Source organism: Melospiza georgiana, chromosome 1 (genome assembly GCF_028018845.1).
Source record: "Melospiza georgiana isolate bMelGeo1 chromosome 1, bMelGeo1.pri, whole genome shotgun sequence".
NCBI lineage: Eukaryota > Metazoa > Chordata > Aves > Passeriformes > Passerellidae > Melospiza > Melospiza georgiana.
Window position 1 is genome coordinate 118,061,118 of NC_080430.1, and position 18,380 is coordinate 118,079,497.

Genomic DNA, 18,380 nt, shown 5'->3' on the forward strand with positions numbered 1-18,380 from the left:
GCCATTTAGATTCATGAGAGTTTTTACAAGAAATATTTATATAACACCATTTTCTGGCTAGCACTCTGAATTTTTGAAATCTTCACACCTAAATTTGCACGAAAGTTTTGGTTGATTTTGTTACTTACAATTTTCTGTACTGAGTCATGTTGCTGTTCAGTTTTTGGTGGTTGTGTTGCCCTCAAAGTAATGAATGCTTAGCTTTAAACGTATGTTTGTAATGTTGTTTGGGGTGAGAGTTTTTCTATTCCAGTTGAGTAAGAAATATTGGGGGTTTTCTAGGTCTGTCTGCACCAGTGCCCAGAGGGAGGAAAGGGAAGAAAGTAAAAGCCCAGAGTTCACAGCCAATGCTGCAAGATGCTGATTGGCTCACAACCTGTAATCCAGATGTATTATTTCAAGAAGACAGCTATAGGAAACATCTTAAACATCACTGTAATAAGTAAGTACTAATAAATGTTTCATTTAGAGGTTTGGGATTTTTTTAAAACTACATGCTTTTGAAAAGTCCACAACTTTGGATATATTGATAGAACACAGGGACATTTAATAGGATGTAAAGGCTATTATTACTTTTTAATTTGGGGATAATCATCTTAACAGATATCTGGACACTTCTGTAAGCTCTTTGTGACAGATCAGCACAGTTCTGAAGAAAATTATTCTCTTCTTATTAAATAAGAATGGAATCAGATAAGGTTATTTTTTTACCATAGAAAGTAAAGACTATCATCCTACGCTGTCTATTTCACTTGACAATTGGCTATCTTTAAATAAAAGCTGTTTGTTTCTTACCTTCTTATGGAGTCACTCAGGCTGGTATTTAAAGTTCTGTTCCATAAATGTTAAACTCATATATCCAGTTCTTAATTTCAGGAGTTTCATGTAGTAATTCACTTATACGTGGCATAAATTTTCTCTTTATTCTTTCTCTCCCTTCCTCTCTTGCTCTCCTCAGAGAATATTTATGTATATATAATATATATAAATTATCTATATAAATAGGCAATAATATAATATGTAATAAATATACAGAATATTTTTTCTTTCTCCTTTGAGATGAAATTTCTCACCAGACTCTTTTACCTGAATTTATTTGTCCTGATTTGATTTTTGAAATTCTAAACATGTTACTAAACGAAAAGCTTTTGGAGATAAAGGTCACTGTATATAATGTTTAATTGTTTCATGAATGTCTCTTAAGAGCCTTCCTTGCATATTTTCTGGCTTTTGTTTTATAATATCTTATTTTTGTGTCAGCTTTCTTTGATGCCATCTCAGTTTTGCTTACTATATTCTCCATATAGACACTGAACCTTGTCCCAAAACATACCTTGGTTTAGAGCTGGAGATGTGGTTGATTGATTTTGGGATGTTTGGTTTTGTTTTTAAATTTCTGTTCTTCATTGTAGATATATAATCATGCAGCTGTAATGCTGTGTTACTGAAAGGTCATCATTACTTTTGTGGTTTGAATATGTATTGGGGCTCATTAATGCTGTTTAGTGGAAAGATACTATTGATTTGAAAAGTACCTGTGGGCTGTCAATAGGGGGTGTGATGTGAAGGAGGAAAGGCATTTAAGGGGTTTATTAGCTCATTTCCAGATGCTAACCAAGCTTAATTCTTCGCTGATGACAACAGATACTCATAGAATTACGTTAGTGAGTGCACTTCCAAATAAACGGCTTTCTGTTTTTTTCTGAACTGTTACTCAGGTCTGTTATTACACTTCACTTACTCTTAAAGTAATACAATTCTTTCCTGTAGCATTATTTTAATCTCTCAGGTAACATGTCTTCATTACTTGCTATATCAGTTTGCAGATTTGACTTAATTTTTTTAATACTGCTTCTTTAATAATACAATAGAACAATTGCAAGGACTGGGAAGACTGGTAAATATGCAAGAATGTTTTCAGTTGCTATCTTTTTCCTTCACTTCCCAGATTCACCAGGACTAAATGAATTGTAGAAGCTACATGTTTTTAGCACAGGTAAAATCAAACAGAGGTGGAGCCAGTTAATAATCTGAGTCATTTCTTTGAAAAGGTACCAGTTGAAGTTGGCTTTTTAAGAATTGGTGTCCTTTCCTTAAGAACCGTGTATGCTGGTTTAATGCATAGGACTCCTGGAAGGTGCAAAGAGCCTCTGGTTTTTTGGTTTATCTTGGGTTTTATTTCGTGCTTCTCCTCTTTGGCTTGATGTAACAGCTGTTATTGCTTAATACTAAGACGATAGAGACCCTCAACAGCTTATTTACATAGCCACACAGGGAGCAGGGACACCTTACTGGTCCCAGTTACTGTGCATACAGAAAGAAGCATGTCTGACATGTTTGGAATTGCAGACATGACCTTCATTCACATCCCTGCTCTTCCGAGGTTTGGTTGAATAACACGTGTGAAACCGGGTATTGCTCTAGTTGCATCTGATCTCTAACGAGGACCTCTCAAAACTGGTGGTGGTCTAAATTTTTCATGCAAGTGGGTGATCAGATTACTGCTTCCCTGGTCACCCTTGCTGTTCAGGAGCAGCAGTAATTCAACAGTTGCTGTGATGGATTTGGGTACAGTGAGAGGGCAGGTTGAGTAATCTCCATTTTAGCTGGTACTGGTTTTACTTCATGAACTAGGCAGCAGGGGGTGCCCTGAATTGGGTAAACATGGGAGAGCAAGATAATTTTCAGGTAGATACTTTTTCTACAGAAATGACCTCTTTTCTAGTCTCCTTGAAAAGCCAGTCTGCCATTCTCTCTCCTGCCAGCTTTGAGTGTGACCACAACACCTGACAGCGCTTCCAAAAATGTCTGCAGTATTGCAGAAATGGGGAAAAATAAACTTGGCAACGAAGATTTTTCACTTCCTTGTAACAGTTAGGTTGTGCGTAGGTAAAATTTAATAGCAGTTTGAACTATAAAGAGTAAAAATAGTTAATATCTCCCAAGGGAAATGGGGGATTATTTTTCCCCCCCATTCTCAGAAGCAAAAAGTTGTATAATCTGAAAAACCTGACATTCCATATTGAGGGTTTATTGTAAGGTAGTAAAACCAGATTTTATATCTCGTTTATTCCTACAACTTCTGATGTGCTTCCAAAAATGGTATTAAGGCAGCAGCTGAGGAAATTTTATGAGATAATGAAGCAGAACAGTTACTGAAAGCCATCTGCTCAGTTGTTTACAAACTTGCTTCAATACTTCAGAGGCAGTGGTAGAGTACGTGTCTAAACTTCACAAGCTGCACTAGGTAGAACTAAATGAAATGCGCCGGGGCCGGGCTGAGCTGGGTCCCTCTCTGTGCAGTGTAAGCAGTTGCCAGGCAGGCCTGTTGGAAGCCAGCAGAAAGCACCACACAGAGGTGATTATGTGCCACCATCTGTCACGCTTCAAGCCTACCATACAGCATGGCTAATCAGCCTTGGCAGGATGATGGATGAACAGCAGCAGCTGCCAAAAGCCACTGTTGGCAAACAGTCCTGAAGTTAAGAACTTTTTCCCCCCTCTGCCTTCCTCTCCAGGGTCCTGCTGCGTGTCCGCATGCTCTACTATCTACGACAAGAAGTTATAGGGGACCAAGCAGACAAGATCTTAGAGGGTGCTGACTCAAGGTTAGTGCAAGTGCAGGTTTATTTTTTGCTTTATGACTCTGGCTTTTGTAAAGTACACATACTATAATAATGCAGCGTTTAAAGGTGGTCACACTTTATCTCTTATATCTCTTTTCTCAAGTAACCGTATTGTTTTATGAAGCGCAGTGGGTCATTTTCCTGGGGGAGGAAACGATGCGGGAAATGACAGAAGTGAATTTGCAGCTCTGCTAATATTGAGGGATTATTCTATCTCAATTGAAAAAATTTAAAAAATACTAAGACCTTAAATGAATCATATTTAGATAACCATTTGACTCCCAAAATAGCCTAATGTTGGGGGGGGGGGTGTGGCGATATTTGTGTTGTTTTTGGTTGCCTAATTATTTTTTGTTGTTTGTTTAACCATCCTAATTATTTTTAAGAGTATTTCAATTTGTGTATTGGGTTTTGGGGTGGTTTTCCAGCTCAAAAATTATATTTACAGAACAGCATAAAACACTTGGGTTTTTTAGGATGATTTGTTTTTTTGGTGATTTTTTTTTTGTTTGTTTTTTTGTTTTTTTGGTTTTTTTTTTAAATCTTTGTCGAGTAATACCTTTGAGAATATGTATAATGCTGTCTTCACAGTGAAGTAGATATATGGATACCTGAGCCATTCCATGCCGAAGTTCCTGCAGACTGGTGGGATAAGGAGGCAGATAAATCCCTTTTAATTGGAGTATTTAAACACGGTAAGTGGCGTCTCACTCTCAACAAAACTGAGTTGTAAAGCTTTCAGCGTGTAGGACTGTTCAGTCATAATATTAACAAGTATTGTTCCAAAGAACTGTTGGCTTGTATCTCCCTTTTTTCTTGCCTGCATTAAAAACCTAATATGAGCTGTAAATATCAGATGCTGTTTTTAAATGTTTGCAGAACATTTGAGAAGAAAACATTACTTTCTTGGCTGTAAATAAAACAAAGCCATATTTGTTTAAATAATAGCCAAATAGTAAGATAGATCTCCATAAACTTTGCTTCCAGCACTGCTTCACTTGCTAACTCTGCCAACCAGTGTCAAAGTGGACGGTGGGCTTAACCTCTGCTATTAATCTGTACAAGTGCCTCCTGGGCTTTGTTCCAAGCAATATTTCACAAATGTCAGTGTTGAGAACTCCCGGCTCCCTTGAGTGGGATGCAGCCTTGTTAACTTTGAAAGGCTGGGGATGCAGAGCTGGCATGATATATACAGTGAGCGATTCCTGATTATAATCCCAATTCTCTGGAGGTCGCAGAGGTATTCTCAGCAGCCCAGCCTGACTAAAGGGGAGAATGATGGCTTATAAAACCTTTCATGATTACAGTTTGGCTTGAGGCTCTACAGCAGTTAGGAGCAGTGTGTTGTAGTACAAATCCTAATTGAATTGTGCTGTTCTGCCTATGTACAGCAGCTCTGTGTTGTGGGCTCAGCTGAGGCAAGTCTAGTCTAAAAATCATTTTCCTGCAGTGCACTGTTGGGATCTGCCATTTTCCATCTAGTCAACTTGGGCAGTAAAAAAGCAAACAGCAGTTTGAAAACCATAGAGGGAACAGTGTCATCTTACTGACATGCATCATCCTAAACCTAATAAGACAGGTTCGTTGGCCTTACGTATAACCCATGTATGCAGCATTTTTGCAGCCTATATTGAGGGTTCCAGCAGGGCTGGAGCTATTGAAAATACGTGTGTGTGTGTCTGTGTGTGTGTGCGCGCTCCTGTTAGCGGCTGCGTGTTTCCACGGGCGAGTATTGAATGTCAAGAACCACTGTGAAAGTCATAAAGGAAACTTAAAGAAGTTTTTCACTTATGAAAGATTTTTACTTTACTTTATAACAACATGAAATTTGATGCTTTCTTCACTATCTTATATGTGTTTATATTATTGATGGGAAAATGTTTCTGTGCTGTTGGAATTCACCAACATGAACAATTTTTTAATATTAATTGAATGTTTCCAGCATGGCGATGGTGCCTTTGTTTTATTAATAATAAATTAATGAATCCAGAAAATTGTACTTCTACTGCCTAGACCTGTTCTATTCACAGCTGGTCATAGCTTTTAAAAAGGCATTTGTGTCCCACTCTGCACACAGGTTATGAGAAGTACAATTCCATGAGAGCTGATCCAGCACTGTGCTTTCTGGAACGGGTTGGCATGCCTGATGCAAAGGCCATAGCTGCTGAACAGAGAGGGACAGACATGTTAGCAGATGGCGGTGATGGGTAAGGAGGACATGAAAAAATTAATAAACTTCATCAGCATTGTATATGTTGGCATGAGTTCATATGTCGTATTATACTTACATGTTGCCTGAGGATATGAAGTGATCGTATGATGTACAAAGTACATAGATTTGTTTACACAGTTGAGCATGAAATACAAATGTGTAACTTGGTACACCATACTGATGACTTTTGTAGCTTTTTTGCTTTTGTCCAGAAAATCAGCCAGCCCCCTCTCAAAACCAGTATTTTTCCTGAAAATATTTAAAAAATATTTTATAGGGGTGAATTTGACAGAGAGGATGAAGATCCAGAATATAAGCCAACCAGAACTCCCTTCAAGGATGAAATTGATGTAAGAACTCCTAATTTTCTGTAATTACAAATATGTACAATTACAACTGATTCTCCATATTTATTTTAATGTGTGTTTTTTAAGTTTGAGAGCTACCGGATAAGCACTCCTTACAAAGATTGTTTGCTGCTGTGTTTGAGAGATGACATATTTTTCTTCTCAAATTATGACATATGGTCAAAACTGAAAACTAAAATAACTTCTGTCTTCTCCCCAAGGAATTCGCAAACTCACCTCCAGAAGACAAAGAGGAGTCCATAGAATTACACCCAAGTAAGTCTATAGCAAAAAAATTTAAAAAGCACAAAGGGGACAGATCGTTTAGTGAAAGGTGGACTGTTTATATTACCACATGAGGGGATAGAAGATGTTTTGGGACAATACCACAGAAAGCTTTTTGCTGCCAAATCTCTTCATGCTTCACATTTTTCAAAACAATTACATACTGTCTTTGAATAATCCACATTATGGTTCTCTGGATTTCTAATTACATAGTAGAAACCATGATGATAAAGACCGGATGTTTCATAATGCAGCCGTTGATGGTTTTGCCGATATAATCTTGGAAGTTACAAATACGTTGTTTCCTCAGTATGGAGGAAAATTGCCAAGTTTAAGTGAGAATAATAAAGTGGGAAATGATAAGCATAGGTGTTTCCTCAGAGGCAGAATGATCTTCTTAGTCATGTATTTAAAGATGCATTGCATTAATTTAAATACTTACACTGTTCATAATATGTTTGCATTCATAACATCGAATCATAGTGCTTGATGGTTATCTCTAAATGCTTCACAAGCATTTCTGAATTCTTAGAGTTGGATGGTTTGATTCTATTTTCTACCTCTTACCAATAGTTAGCCTGTTTCTAATTCATTATGCACCAGTATTAGAGGCACATGTTCTTATCTGATAAAACAGAAATCCAGTTATAGCCATAGAAACTGAAATGTTTAGTGTTGGTTTTGCAGTGCAAATACTTCTCTGTTCTCTAGGCAAGCACAGTGAAAGCAATGCTGAGTTAGGGCAACTCTACTGGCCCAACACTTCAACCCTGACTACCCGTCTGCGTCGCCTCATTACTGCCTATCAGCGCAGCTATAAAAGGCAACAAATGAGGCAAGAGGCACTAATGAAGACTGACCGCAGGAGACGTCGGCCTCGAGAAGAAGTGAGGGCACTAGAGGCAGAAAGGGAAGCCATAATAACTGAGAAACGACAAAAGTGAGTTTCCCGGTGATAATCTTTCTTTAAATCTTATTTGAGCTTTTGTGTCACCCATACAGCTCTTTTGTTTTTAAAGATTTAACTAAGGGGGTTTTGGGGTTTCTAAAAGTGTTTGGAATCTTATCTATCCAGTGGCCTCACTTTTCTTGCTTCTTCCTTGACTAGATGGACAAGAAGAGAAGAAGCAGATTTTTATCGTGTGGTGTCTACTTTTGGAGTTATTTTTGATCCTGTAAAACATCAGTTTGAGTGGAATCAATTCAGAGCATTTGCCAGGCTTGACAAAAAGTCCGATGAAAGCTTGGAAAAGTATTTTAATGGCTTTGTGAATATGTGTAGACGAGTGTGCCGAATGCCAGTCAAACCAGATGATGGTAAGTTTAAACTGACTCTGGAAATCAGCATGAATGTTGTGAGACAATGGCACTGTTGAAACTTCATGCCCAGGTGTAAGGATTTTGAAATGGGTGTGCATTCAATCCATGTTAAACAGCACAACTTGGTGTCCTTGCAGAACCTCCTGATCTTTCCACGCTGATTGAGCCGATCACAGAGGAGCGTGCTTCTAGAACTTTATATCGCATCGAGCTGCTGCGCAAGATCCGCGAACAGGTCCTCCATCACCCGCAGCTGGGGGAGAGGCTAAAGCTTTGCCAGCCGAGTCTGGACCTGCCAGAGTGGTGGGAGTGTGGTAAACATGATAAAGACTTACTGATTGGTGCTGCTAAACATGGAGTCAGTAGGACAGATTATCACATTCTGAATGATCCCGAACTCTCTTTTCTTGAGGCTCACAAAAACTTTGCTCAAAACAGAGGGACGGGTAATGCAAATACTGTGTCTTCTATAAACCCTCTGGGCGCTGGATGCAGTCAAACACCCCCAGTCGTCTCATCCACACCAGTACAAGAGGAAAAGACTACAGAACCAACAGAGTCTAAAGTTGAAGGGTCTGAAAATCCAGCAGCCAAAGAAAAATCTGAAATCAAAGAGGAGACAGATACTACAGATAAGGACACTAAACCAGATTGTGATGCTGAGGCTGAGCCTGGCTCTGTTAAATGTGAATTGAAAGACATAGAAATGAGTACAGATGTAGATCCGAAATCTATTTCTGAGAAAGGTTCAGAAGAAGATGAAGAGGAGAAACTGGAAGATGATGATAAATCAGAAGAATCCTCCCAACCTGAAGGTAATACACTGGTCAGATCAGTTCTGTGTGCTTAGCACAACCCCACAGCTGTTGTAGCTCATGCCAGCTGATAAGTGACACATGGGGTGCCATTCTTGAGTATGGGATGGGCTGCATGCAGCAGTTCCTCTGCCCTTCCACATATCAGGTGGCTAAATAAGCTTTCATAAGAACCATCCAGCATCAGCAGGGTATTCCCCCACAAGGGATGATTTCCAGGAAAGCTCACTGAGTCAATAAGCATGGTCTCTGTGCCAAATGTGGAAGGCTGGGGCTGTGCTGTAGTAATTGCTGAACAAAAGCCCGAGTTAGAAATGTTGTGTCAGGCCTGGTTGCCTTAGCTTATCTAGCTGGGTAGACACTGGATGTTAATGCCTGGTCATGATTGTTATTCAGCAGGAGCAGTTTCTCAGGGTAAGAATTTTGATGAAGAAAGCAATGCCTCTATGAGTACCGCAAGGGATGAAACACGCGATGGATTCTACATGGAAGACGGGGATCCCTCTGTGGTTCAGCTGCTTCATGAGAGAACATTTGCCTTCTCATTCTGGCCTAAGGTTGGTTAGGGGTCAAAGATATGTGTCTCCTTTAATTTCAGTAAAATATGGGAAATGTGCTTAAAAAGTAACAGTGAGCTTTGTGTGGTACTGCACTTCTGGCAGGCAAGAGACCTTTTTCTGTGAATGATTTGTGGGATGGCACTTTTTTCTTTAAGCTCATACAAACTAGCAGTGGAAATGAAAGAAATTGCTCCTTTTTTCTTGTAAAATAGTGTCATTTAGTAAAACAATGGACTGCTGGCAGACATGAACTCTTCATAGGGTCCATAACTTTTTGTCAGCAGAGTCCCACCTCTTGCACCACAGTTTTGAATTAGAAGTTTTCTATGCAGAGCAATCTGCAGAGACTTTAAAAGATCACCTTTTTATTTTGGGGTGAGGAGATTGTAGGGAAGAGTTTTGGTGACCTACATGATCTAAGCCATTATGTAATATTGACAGATGTAATTGTATTAAGGTATCCTGCAAACATAAGCAGCAGTTTTAGATAGAATAAAGCTGTATCTTATTTTGGTAACAGTGCAGAAAACTAATATAAAATACTTTTAAAAATACAAAACTGTAACCTTGTAATAAATCCATACTTAATTTAGCACTCTCCTTTGCAGTAAGGGGAGAGAGAAAAATAAAGTAGTAATAGTCTTAAGCTTACTAATCACCATAGCAGAGCCATCTGGTTGGGGCAGGGAGGGGGAAGGGGGTAGCAGGGCAAGAGGACCTTGCTCTTAATAGGCTTATTTCTGGGAAAAGCAAGCAGTCTGTTGCAGCTGCTGAGATTTGGTAGTGGCTTCTGCACTGTTTTGCTTTTCAGGAAGCTGAAATGCATTCATATATGAATGCTCATATTCCCTAACCAGCAGTATTTCTTAGAGTCCCAAAGTTTCTACTACTTCAGACAGGCTAGTCTGGAATGTGCTTGAATACTGAAATGGAAAAAAAATCAAATAATGTTCATCTTCTCTACTTTCAGCATGTATTTTGGAAACATGGGCTAAAATCTTATTCCAGTCATAGTGTGAAAGTAGAACAGAAAATCCTTCATCAGTATAGGTTCAGCATAAGTAGACTAATAAACATAATTAGAGATTTTTAGTGTACACGCTTCAGTGAAATTTGAAGTGATAATGGGCGTGGAATGAAAATTGACATTCATTAGATGTCCCTAGGTTGGTGCCCGTTTCATAATGTTGAACTTTATTAATAGTGACGCTAATGAGGATCCACTTCCTAGGACAGAATTGCAGATCCAGCCTCTTGGATCTTGAGAACTGCAGCTTTAAGATACTGATTGCAGATGTGTTTATTTTCCCTTCCTAACTGTTGATGTTTCTAACTACTGAAGTTTTGTAAAACAACAGTGAGTTTCTATTAAATTTTTCAATTAGTGCATTGTCATACAGAAAACTTTCTGTCTTTTCTCCTTCCCCTCACAATATAAATGCAGCTTTTAAAAGCTATTATTCTACAAAATTGTGTTAGCATCTTGCAAGGTGATCAGTTAATTGCTAGCATACAAGAACAGTTGTTTCTGAATGTCTTCCTTAAGCTGTGGAAACTGGACTGTGTCATAAGACTCATTTGAGTTTAAAAGGTGACGTTTACACCAAGGGTTCATTACATACTTTTCCTTTCTGCAGGACCGAGTAATGATCAACCGATTAGACAACATCTGTGAGGCAGTGCTGAAAGGGAAGTGGCCAGTAAATAGGCGCCAGATGTTTGATTTCCAGGGGCTCATACCTGGGTACACTCCGACAGCTGTGGACAGCCCTCTACAGAAAAGGAGCTTTGCAGAGCTCTCCATGGTTGGTCAAGCCAGCGTCAGTGGCAGCGAAGATCTCACTGCTTCTCCTCAGTTATCAAAGGCAAGGCTACAGCATTCTCTTTTTTATATAAAACATTTTATCTTGCATGAGCTTCTCTTGCATAATAGAAAATAAACCAGCATGAATAAAATAGGAAAAGCATCAAAGTGTTTCTTTGAAAAAAATGAAAGCTTTTTTTTTTTAGAGTTATATGTTGGAGCTTTGTTTTTAATTCAGCATAGCAAACAGAGCTTTGCTAATGTTTGGAAATGCTTGGTTTTTTTATTAGGAAGATGCACTCAATTTATCAGTTCCACGTCAGAGGAGGAGGAGACGAAGAAAGATTGAAATTGAGGCTGAGAGAGCTGCCAAGAGGAGAAATCTTATGGAAATGGTTGCCCAGTTACGTGAGTCTCAGGTGGTCTCAGAAAATGGACAAGAAAAGGTTGTAGATTTATCAAAGGCCTCACGAGAGGCAACAAGTTCTACCTCAAATTTTTCATCTGTTACTTCAAAGTTTATCTTGCCTAATGTCTCCACACCTGTGTCTGATGCCTTTAAAACTCAAATGGAGCTGCTGCAAGCAGGTCTTTCACGCACACCCACAAGGCATCTACTAAATGGCTCTTTAATAGATGGAGAACCACCTATGAAGAGGAGGAGAGGAAGGAGGAAAAATGTAGAAGGGCTTGATCTGTTATTTATGAGCAACAAACGGACATCATTGACTGTAGTAAGACCACAACCTTTTTCCTTTTGTCTCATATTTGTTCTTCTGTCTGTGGTACTTCCTGAATGTGCTTCAAGTCTTATTCTCTCCCTAATAGAAACATACAGTTTTTGCCCAACCAGGTTTTTCTTTGTTTAGAGCTGTTAATTCTCTTTGAACCAAACAAAACGTGCACGTCAAGATTTTACTCTGTGTTTTAGGTAGCTTGTACTTTCAAAATTTCTTACTTTTTTTTTTTTTTTTTACAAAATATATTTCTAACCATATACATTTTGAGGCTTAAGTATGTCTTTCTTGATGTGTTGAAAAGGGAGGGTGTTGAAGAATCTTGGAGGACATGTACTGGAAATGCAAAAAACCAGCTTTGCCTTTAGCACTATGTTCTTTACTCTTCAAGGATGTAAAATTTTCAAAATTCCCTGATGCAATGATACTACTTTATGTAGTATGAGTATTTAACCCCGTTAACTCTTGTGTATGCAAAATCTTAAACATTTCAGTTCAGTCAGTTTCTGAAATTATTTCTCCAGGTGTTCCTGTTAAGGGAAGACTAATCCAGATGTGATTGTTTTCAGGAGGATGCAGAAGTGACCAAAGCTTTTGAAGAAGATATGGAAGCCCTACCAGCAAGGAACATTCCATCTCCTGGTCAATTGGACCCTGACACTCGCATCCCTGTAATCAATCTAGAGGATGGGACCAGGCTGGTGGGAGAGGATGCCCCAAAAAACAAGGATCTAGTTGAATGGCTTAAGTTGCATCCTACTTACACTGTAGATATGCCAAGTTATGTACCAGTAAGTATGTAATTCTAAAAGTGTTGTTCTATTATATTTATACAAAGGTTAGTTTTACAGAGGTCAGACTGAATTCCCTCACATTGGGCATAGTAATTTGATTTTGTAGCTTGCATTTCAACAAAAGTTTTCTCTTTATCTAGCGTTCCTATTTTATCCACACCCAAGTGACACTGGGGTGTTGGATTTGCTTTTGCTTTCTTAACATTTGTATATAACAGCATGTTAGAACCACGTTTGTCAAGTACTGCAGAATTTCTTCATCTGATGCAAAAAAATTTTTTTCATGTAATCTGAGAGTAAAGTAATGGATCCCTTCTTAAAATTGTTGTGAGAAGGGGTACTATGATTGGTTATTTTTGTCAAGAAATGAAATAAAAAGCAATAAATTTCTCTTCTTTCTAGAAGAGTGCAGATGTGCTGTTTTCCCCATTTCAGAAGCCGAAACAAAAACGACACAGATGTCGAAACCCTAATAAACTGGATATAAACACCTTGACAGGAGAAGAAAGGGTACCTGTTGTAAATAAACGAAATGGAAAGAAGGTAAAAATTAAGTTACTTCAGTCCAGGTCTTTAATAATGTCTTTGCATGTGGAAAGCAGGTTTTCTACTCCAAGCTTTCTCTTTAAAAGTTTAATAATTTGGTACCAGCAGTTTTTCTTACTGGACTGTGCCACCTGGTTCCTTTAATTCCTTCTTTGCTCTTCTCTTGTGCTCATATTAATCACCTGAGTGAATAACTCTCATTTTTTGAACTTATATAGCACGTTTTGTTCTTGGATACAAAATTTATTAGCAGGTCTGCCTAAGCTACAGCACTTTACTGTTTTTTTTTTAAACATGATTTTGTCAATTGAGGTATCACTAGCTGGTTTCCAAGTATTTTTTCACAGTAAACTGAAAGTCTTTGCAGCCATCCTTCAGAGATAAAATAGAAAGAAAGATAGAAAATGTCCATATAAGTAGTTGTTTGGTTTTGTTGGTAGGTTTTTGTTAAATTCATAACCTTGTCTTTTGCATTAGATGGGTGGAGCTATGGCCCCTCCAATGAAGGACTTGCCAAGATGGCTGGAAGAAAATCCTGAGTTTGCTGTTGCTCCAGATTGGACTGACATTGTTAAACAGTCTGTAAGTGAAGCTCTCTTCCATGCATCACTGCAGGTTACAGCACAGAAACGTTGAATGCTGTCTAAATTGATTATTAAGTCTTTATCTCATAGATTTAGGTTTTTAGAAAATCATGGTATCTGTGTAGGAGTTACCCAGCGCAGAGGGAGTGGTGATAGAAGGCTGCTGCAGATTGAAATACACCAAAAAATCAGCTACAGTTCAGGCAGCCTTCAGCATTTGTTTTATCTTTTTTTTTTTTTTTCTTAATAAGTAACAATCCTTAAAAAGCACAGGTATTTGTACATTAAGAACTACTAAGAAAATATTTGTCATATTCATAACAGAAATACACTTCATTGTCTCAGTAACAGGCAGCATCAAAGGAATAGGTTTTCTGTCTTTTATTTTACAACATTTGTTTGAAAATAAAGGGTAAAATTATGCAAGTATTCAATTTAATAGAATATTACTGTTCTGAAATTCAGTATGAATTATGAAGACACAAACTTGTAACTGCAACATATCAGGGTGGGGTTTTTTAATGAAGTTACACAGTTTTCAGCATGTATTATTTTACTGTTGTGTTTAAATATAAAAAAATCTGTGATCTTGATTCCTTCAGCTTTCTTTACTTGTTCTACTGCCATTCACTATAGTACTAAGCTAGTCACCATTTGCCAGGGTGAAAAAACAAACCACTTTTGGAGTATGCTGAAATCCCTTCTGTTTCTTCTATCATCATCAGTTAACTGCTGAAAGCTAAAAAAGCCAATTGAGGATAAAGCTTGTTTTTTCACCTTCTCTTTTTAGGGTTTTGTTCCAGAGTCCATGTTTGACCGTCTTCTCACTGGACCTGTTGTGAGGGAGGAAGGAGCAAGCAGAAGAGGAAGAAGGCCAAAAAGTGAAATTGCCAAAGCAGCTGCAGCAGCTGCTGCTGTAGCATCAACTTCGGGAATCAACCCACTACTAATGAACAGTCTGTTTGCTGGAATGGACCTCACAAGCCTCCAGAACCTACAGAACCTGCAGTCTCTCCAGCTCGCAGGCCTCATGGGCTTTCCACCAGGGCTAGCAACAGCTGCTGCTGCTGGGGGGGACGCTAAAAATCCGGCTGCCATGTTGCCTCTGATGTTGCCAGGGATGGCAGGACTGCCCAATATGTTTGGACTAAGCGGATTGTTGAATAACCCGATCACGGCTACTACTGGAAATGCCACTACTGCTTCCGGTCAAGGAGAGACTGAGGATGGCGCTTCAAAAGCTGAAGAGAAGAAAAATGAGAATGAAGAGGAGAACAAAGACTCTGAGAAAAGCACAGACACTGTTTCTGCTACTGACTCTGCAAATGGATCTGTCAGTGCTGCTACTGCGGCGACTACCGCCACTGCCACCACTACCACCACCACCAACACTGGATTGCCCACAAACCCTCTGGCCTTCAATCCTTTCCTGCTGTCTACCATGGCTCCTGGCCTCTTCTATCCATCTATGTTTCTACCTCCAGGACTGGGAGGATTGACTCTGCCCGGTTTCCCAGCACTAGCAGGACTTCAGAACGCAGTGGGCTCCAATGAAGAGAAGGCTACTGACAAAACTGAAGGAGCTGCCTTTAAAGATGAAGAAAATCTCGAAGGCAGTGATGCAGAGGAGAGCCTTGATAAAACTGCAGATTCCTCCGTTTTAGAAGATGAAATAGCACAGGGTGAAGAATTAGACTCACTTGATGGGGGGGAAGAAATAGAAAACAATGAAAACGATGAATAACCAGTACCAGTTACAGTTAAAGTGTTTTAAACTTTTGACAAGTGGTAGTCCTACTGTTTACACTCACAGTTAATGTCCATACTTAGTTTTTATAAGCTGTTCTGTAACATAGTGTAGCAAAAAAAAAAAAGTTCAAGTCATGTTATACAGATGTGTCAAAAGGTATCTTGGTCATTAAGTATTGTGCAGTGCATTATTTATTATCCCTAGGAGAGATGAAATTTGAGAGGTGATCATGTCTTTTTAAGGAAATTGACATAATGCTCTGCTTTTTTTTTCTTTTGGTACCATTGGTATTATGAATTAAGCAGCAATTTGTAATCAAGTGGCACTAATAGAAGGAAGTGCTGCTTAAAGGAAGGATGAAGTTATATATTTAATTTTTTTTTCTTTTTTTTTTTCCTTTTTTTTTTTTTTTAAATTTTGCTGTGAAGGTCAAGATGAAATTTACCATACATATCGTACTCGCGCTTCATTTTGACTGTATGGGAGTTCACCCGCTCGCGTGCGCGCACACACCCACACACACACTCTCTCTCTGACAATCTTCATGATAGTGTGAATGTCTCTGTCTTGAGACGCAGCAATAATAAGGCAGCTGTTGAATGTGAAGAGTACCTTTTGGAAATTAACCCGTGGAGAAGGTTCTTACAGGATAAAGCTACAGTTTAATCGTCTCGTGATCTTGTAATGCACTGGTATAAACAAAAAAGAAAAAAATCAGGTACCTTTTTTAAATTAAAGGACTTTGTTACTTTAGCCACAAAGCTAAACAGCATTACCTCAACTCTAAACTAGCCTTGAAGTTTACAGACATGACTTTGTAAATGTATTGTTTTTCTTTGTTGTGATGTCTTTTTATTTTTTTTTTTCTTTGGAAACTGCTATCATGTAAGATAAGATGTAAATTGCTGCCAACTGTAGTAATGATGCTTTTAATAAAAGTGACCCATGATATGCAGAGATGTAATTATAGAATGTAGTGTTTAGGGACAACCAAACTGGTGTTCACTTTCTGTATTTGTATTTGTGGCTTTTTTATAGCATTTTCCTGCTATATTCTTTATAGATTAGTGGCTGTAAATGCTGAACTGATCGTCTTCAGGGGACTAGGCAGGAAGAGAAACCTTGAATTGCCTTCATATTTTCCACTCTAAGTAACTCTACAGAAATGCACGCTAAAATCCCTACTTTACTCCTTCAAAGGGGCATGAGAGACTGAGAATACTTTAAATGTGTTCAGCATGTGATAATGTGGTACACTAAAGAACAAAAGGGCAAAAGAAAAATGAGGCTTTAATAGGCACAATATCTAGGTCATTTATCCTTGGTTAATGGGTAGAAAAACACAATGCTGTAGTGACAGCAAGGGATACAAAGGCTCTGTGGTATCCTGTAGACCAGAGCTTGTGATGCCAGAAACCACTGTGTCAAACAACCTACATGAAACTAAAACTGACCCACTTTTTATAAAAACCAGTGTCTCTTCTGGAGAGCTACCGATTTGTACCCTTTTGTGACCTTTTGATATTGGAGATAATGTACCATTTGAGAACTTCTGTTTGCATGGTGTTGTCACCTTGACACACACATACACAACAAGCTCCAGAGTGCGGATAAAAGGTTAGATTTTCAGTGGAGTACATGAAAAATTAGCTATTTCAGTAGCCAGCTGTGGGTGGACCCCTGTCTTTAGGACTAATATTATCTGTGCTTTTGGCATGCTGGAGAGCTGCAAACCTCACTCTCATGTACGCTGTGAATTTGCGCGAGAGCTCAAACGGGCAAGTATTGCAAAGCCGAAATTTGGTCCTGAGGGGGATATATAAAAAGGGGTGAACTTGGCTTGAAAAGGATATTTCATGGACGATGAAAGTAGATGAGAAATGAAGGCTTAGGAAGTGATTTTTGTGTGAATGAATCACAGGCACACACTGTTGAAATGAATAGATGTCAGGATGTCTTGTACTGCCACTTAGATCATAGGGAGTTAATGAAGGTCAGGAAGGATTCCCCCTGCATGGACATCACTGAATGGTTGATGAGGTGTGTTATTCCTGCCTCTTTCTAAAACATCACATGTAGACCATGGCAAAAAGTGAGAGGCTGAAAGCAAAGGCACATTGACTTGGGCAGGTGTGTTACATGCTCTCTTGAATTCATTTGAGCTGTTTTTTACGTTGTTATTAAATGCCTTGCCTTAATTTTTTTTTCTACCTATAAAATTCCCACTGTAAGAGTTTGTAGGTTCTTCTCATTGTGTGTATTCCAGACATGGTACCAAATAGCAGGGATTTTTTTCAGTTCAATTTTTATAATTTCCAGAAGAGATTTACAGAGATTAATGATATCTCTTGGGAGAATCCTTTTTAATTGGCAAGACTAGAAATTATATTGTTAAATGCTGTACTTAGTCCCTTTCTCCTCTGTCAAAATGGGGAAGTTCTGATAGCTTCTATTTTTGCCTATAGGTTTTTGACATGGAAACATCCAACTCATGATATAGGGTGTCCAAGTGACGAGTGAATCTTATGCCTAGTACAAGCATCTTCCATGATGGCAATACTCATCTGCCTTACCTACTCAAAAAAAAAAAAAAAAAGGCAAAACTGAAGAACTGTTGGAACAAAGCAAATGCCATGGGAATGGGAGAGCCTCCATGCTCTGTGCTTCCCAAACAGCCTTGCTTCCTGGAAGCCAAACAGACCCTTCACTTGTTGGAAAGGTGGTGACATTTGATTTTTGGAAGGGATATGGGCCCCTGGTATGAAAAATGAAGTGGGGGGATTGCCATCTAATGTCCGAGAAATGTATTACATGAAAATATGAAGGTTTTTCTTTGATTTGACAGAGTTTTTACATGTTAATTATTGCAAAGATTCTTACGGAGTTTTAAAAGTGTGTCTAAATGAATAAAAGCTTACGTGAGTAAGATGCATAGATCAGAAACTATTCTGCACTTGATTCACATTTGGAACACCCTTTCTGTCTCATAATGAGGAGCCT

General features: G+C 38.6%; 1 protein-coding gene across 1 annotated transcript in view; it reads left to right on the forward strand.

Moving 5' to 3' along the window:
• CHD7 (chromodomain helicase DNA binding protein 7) overlaps positions 1-16,335 on the forward strand; it is a 128,951-nt gene extending 112,616 nt beyond the window's left edge. The window contains exons 23-38 of the mRNA XM_058029733.1: positions 283-442; positions 3,519-3,608; positions 4,218-4,321; positions 5,704-5,833; positions 6,116-6,188; positions 6,407-6,461; positions 7,182-7,410; positions 7,579-7,787; positions 7,928-8,605; positions 9,002-9,162; positions 10,803-11,030; positions 11,260-11,703; positions 12,276-12,497; positions 12,936-13,043; positions 13,524-13,628; positions 14,421-16,335. Of these exons, the coding sequence (XP_057885716.1) occupies positions 283-442; positions 3,519-3,608; positions 4,218-4,321; positions 5,704-5,833; positions 6,116-6,188; positions 6,407-6,461; positions 7,182-7,410; positions 7,579-7,787; positions 7,928-8,605; positions 9,002-9,162; positions 10,803-11,030; positions 11,260-11,703; positions 12,276-12,497; positions 12,936-13,043; positions 13,524-13,628; positions 14,421-15,374 (3,950 nt within the window). The 3' untranslated portion in view covers positions 15,375-16,335. The remainder of the gene's footprint in view (positions 1-282; positions 443-3,518; positions 3,609-4,217; positions 4,322-5,703; positions 5,834-6,115; positions 6,189-6,406; positions 6,462-7,181; positions 7,411-7,578; positions 7,788-7,927; positions 8,606-9,001; positions 9,163-10,802; positions 11,031-11,259; positions 11,704-12,275; positions 12,498-12,935; positions 13,044-13,523; positions 13,629-14,420) is intronic.
• The last annotated feature ends 2,045 nt before the right edge of the window (positions 16,336-18,380 follow it).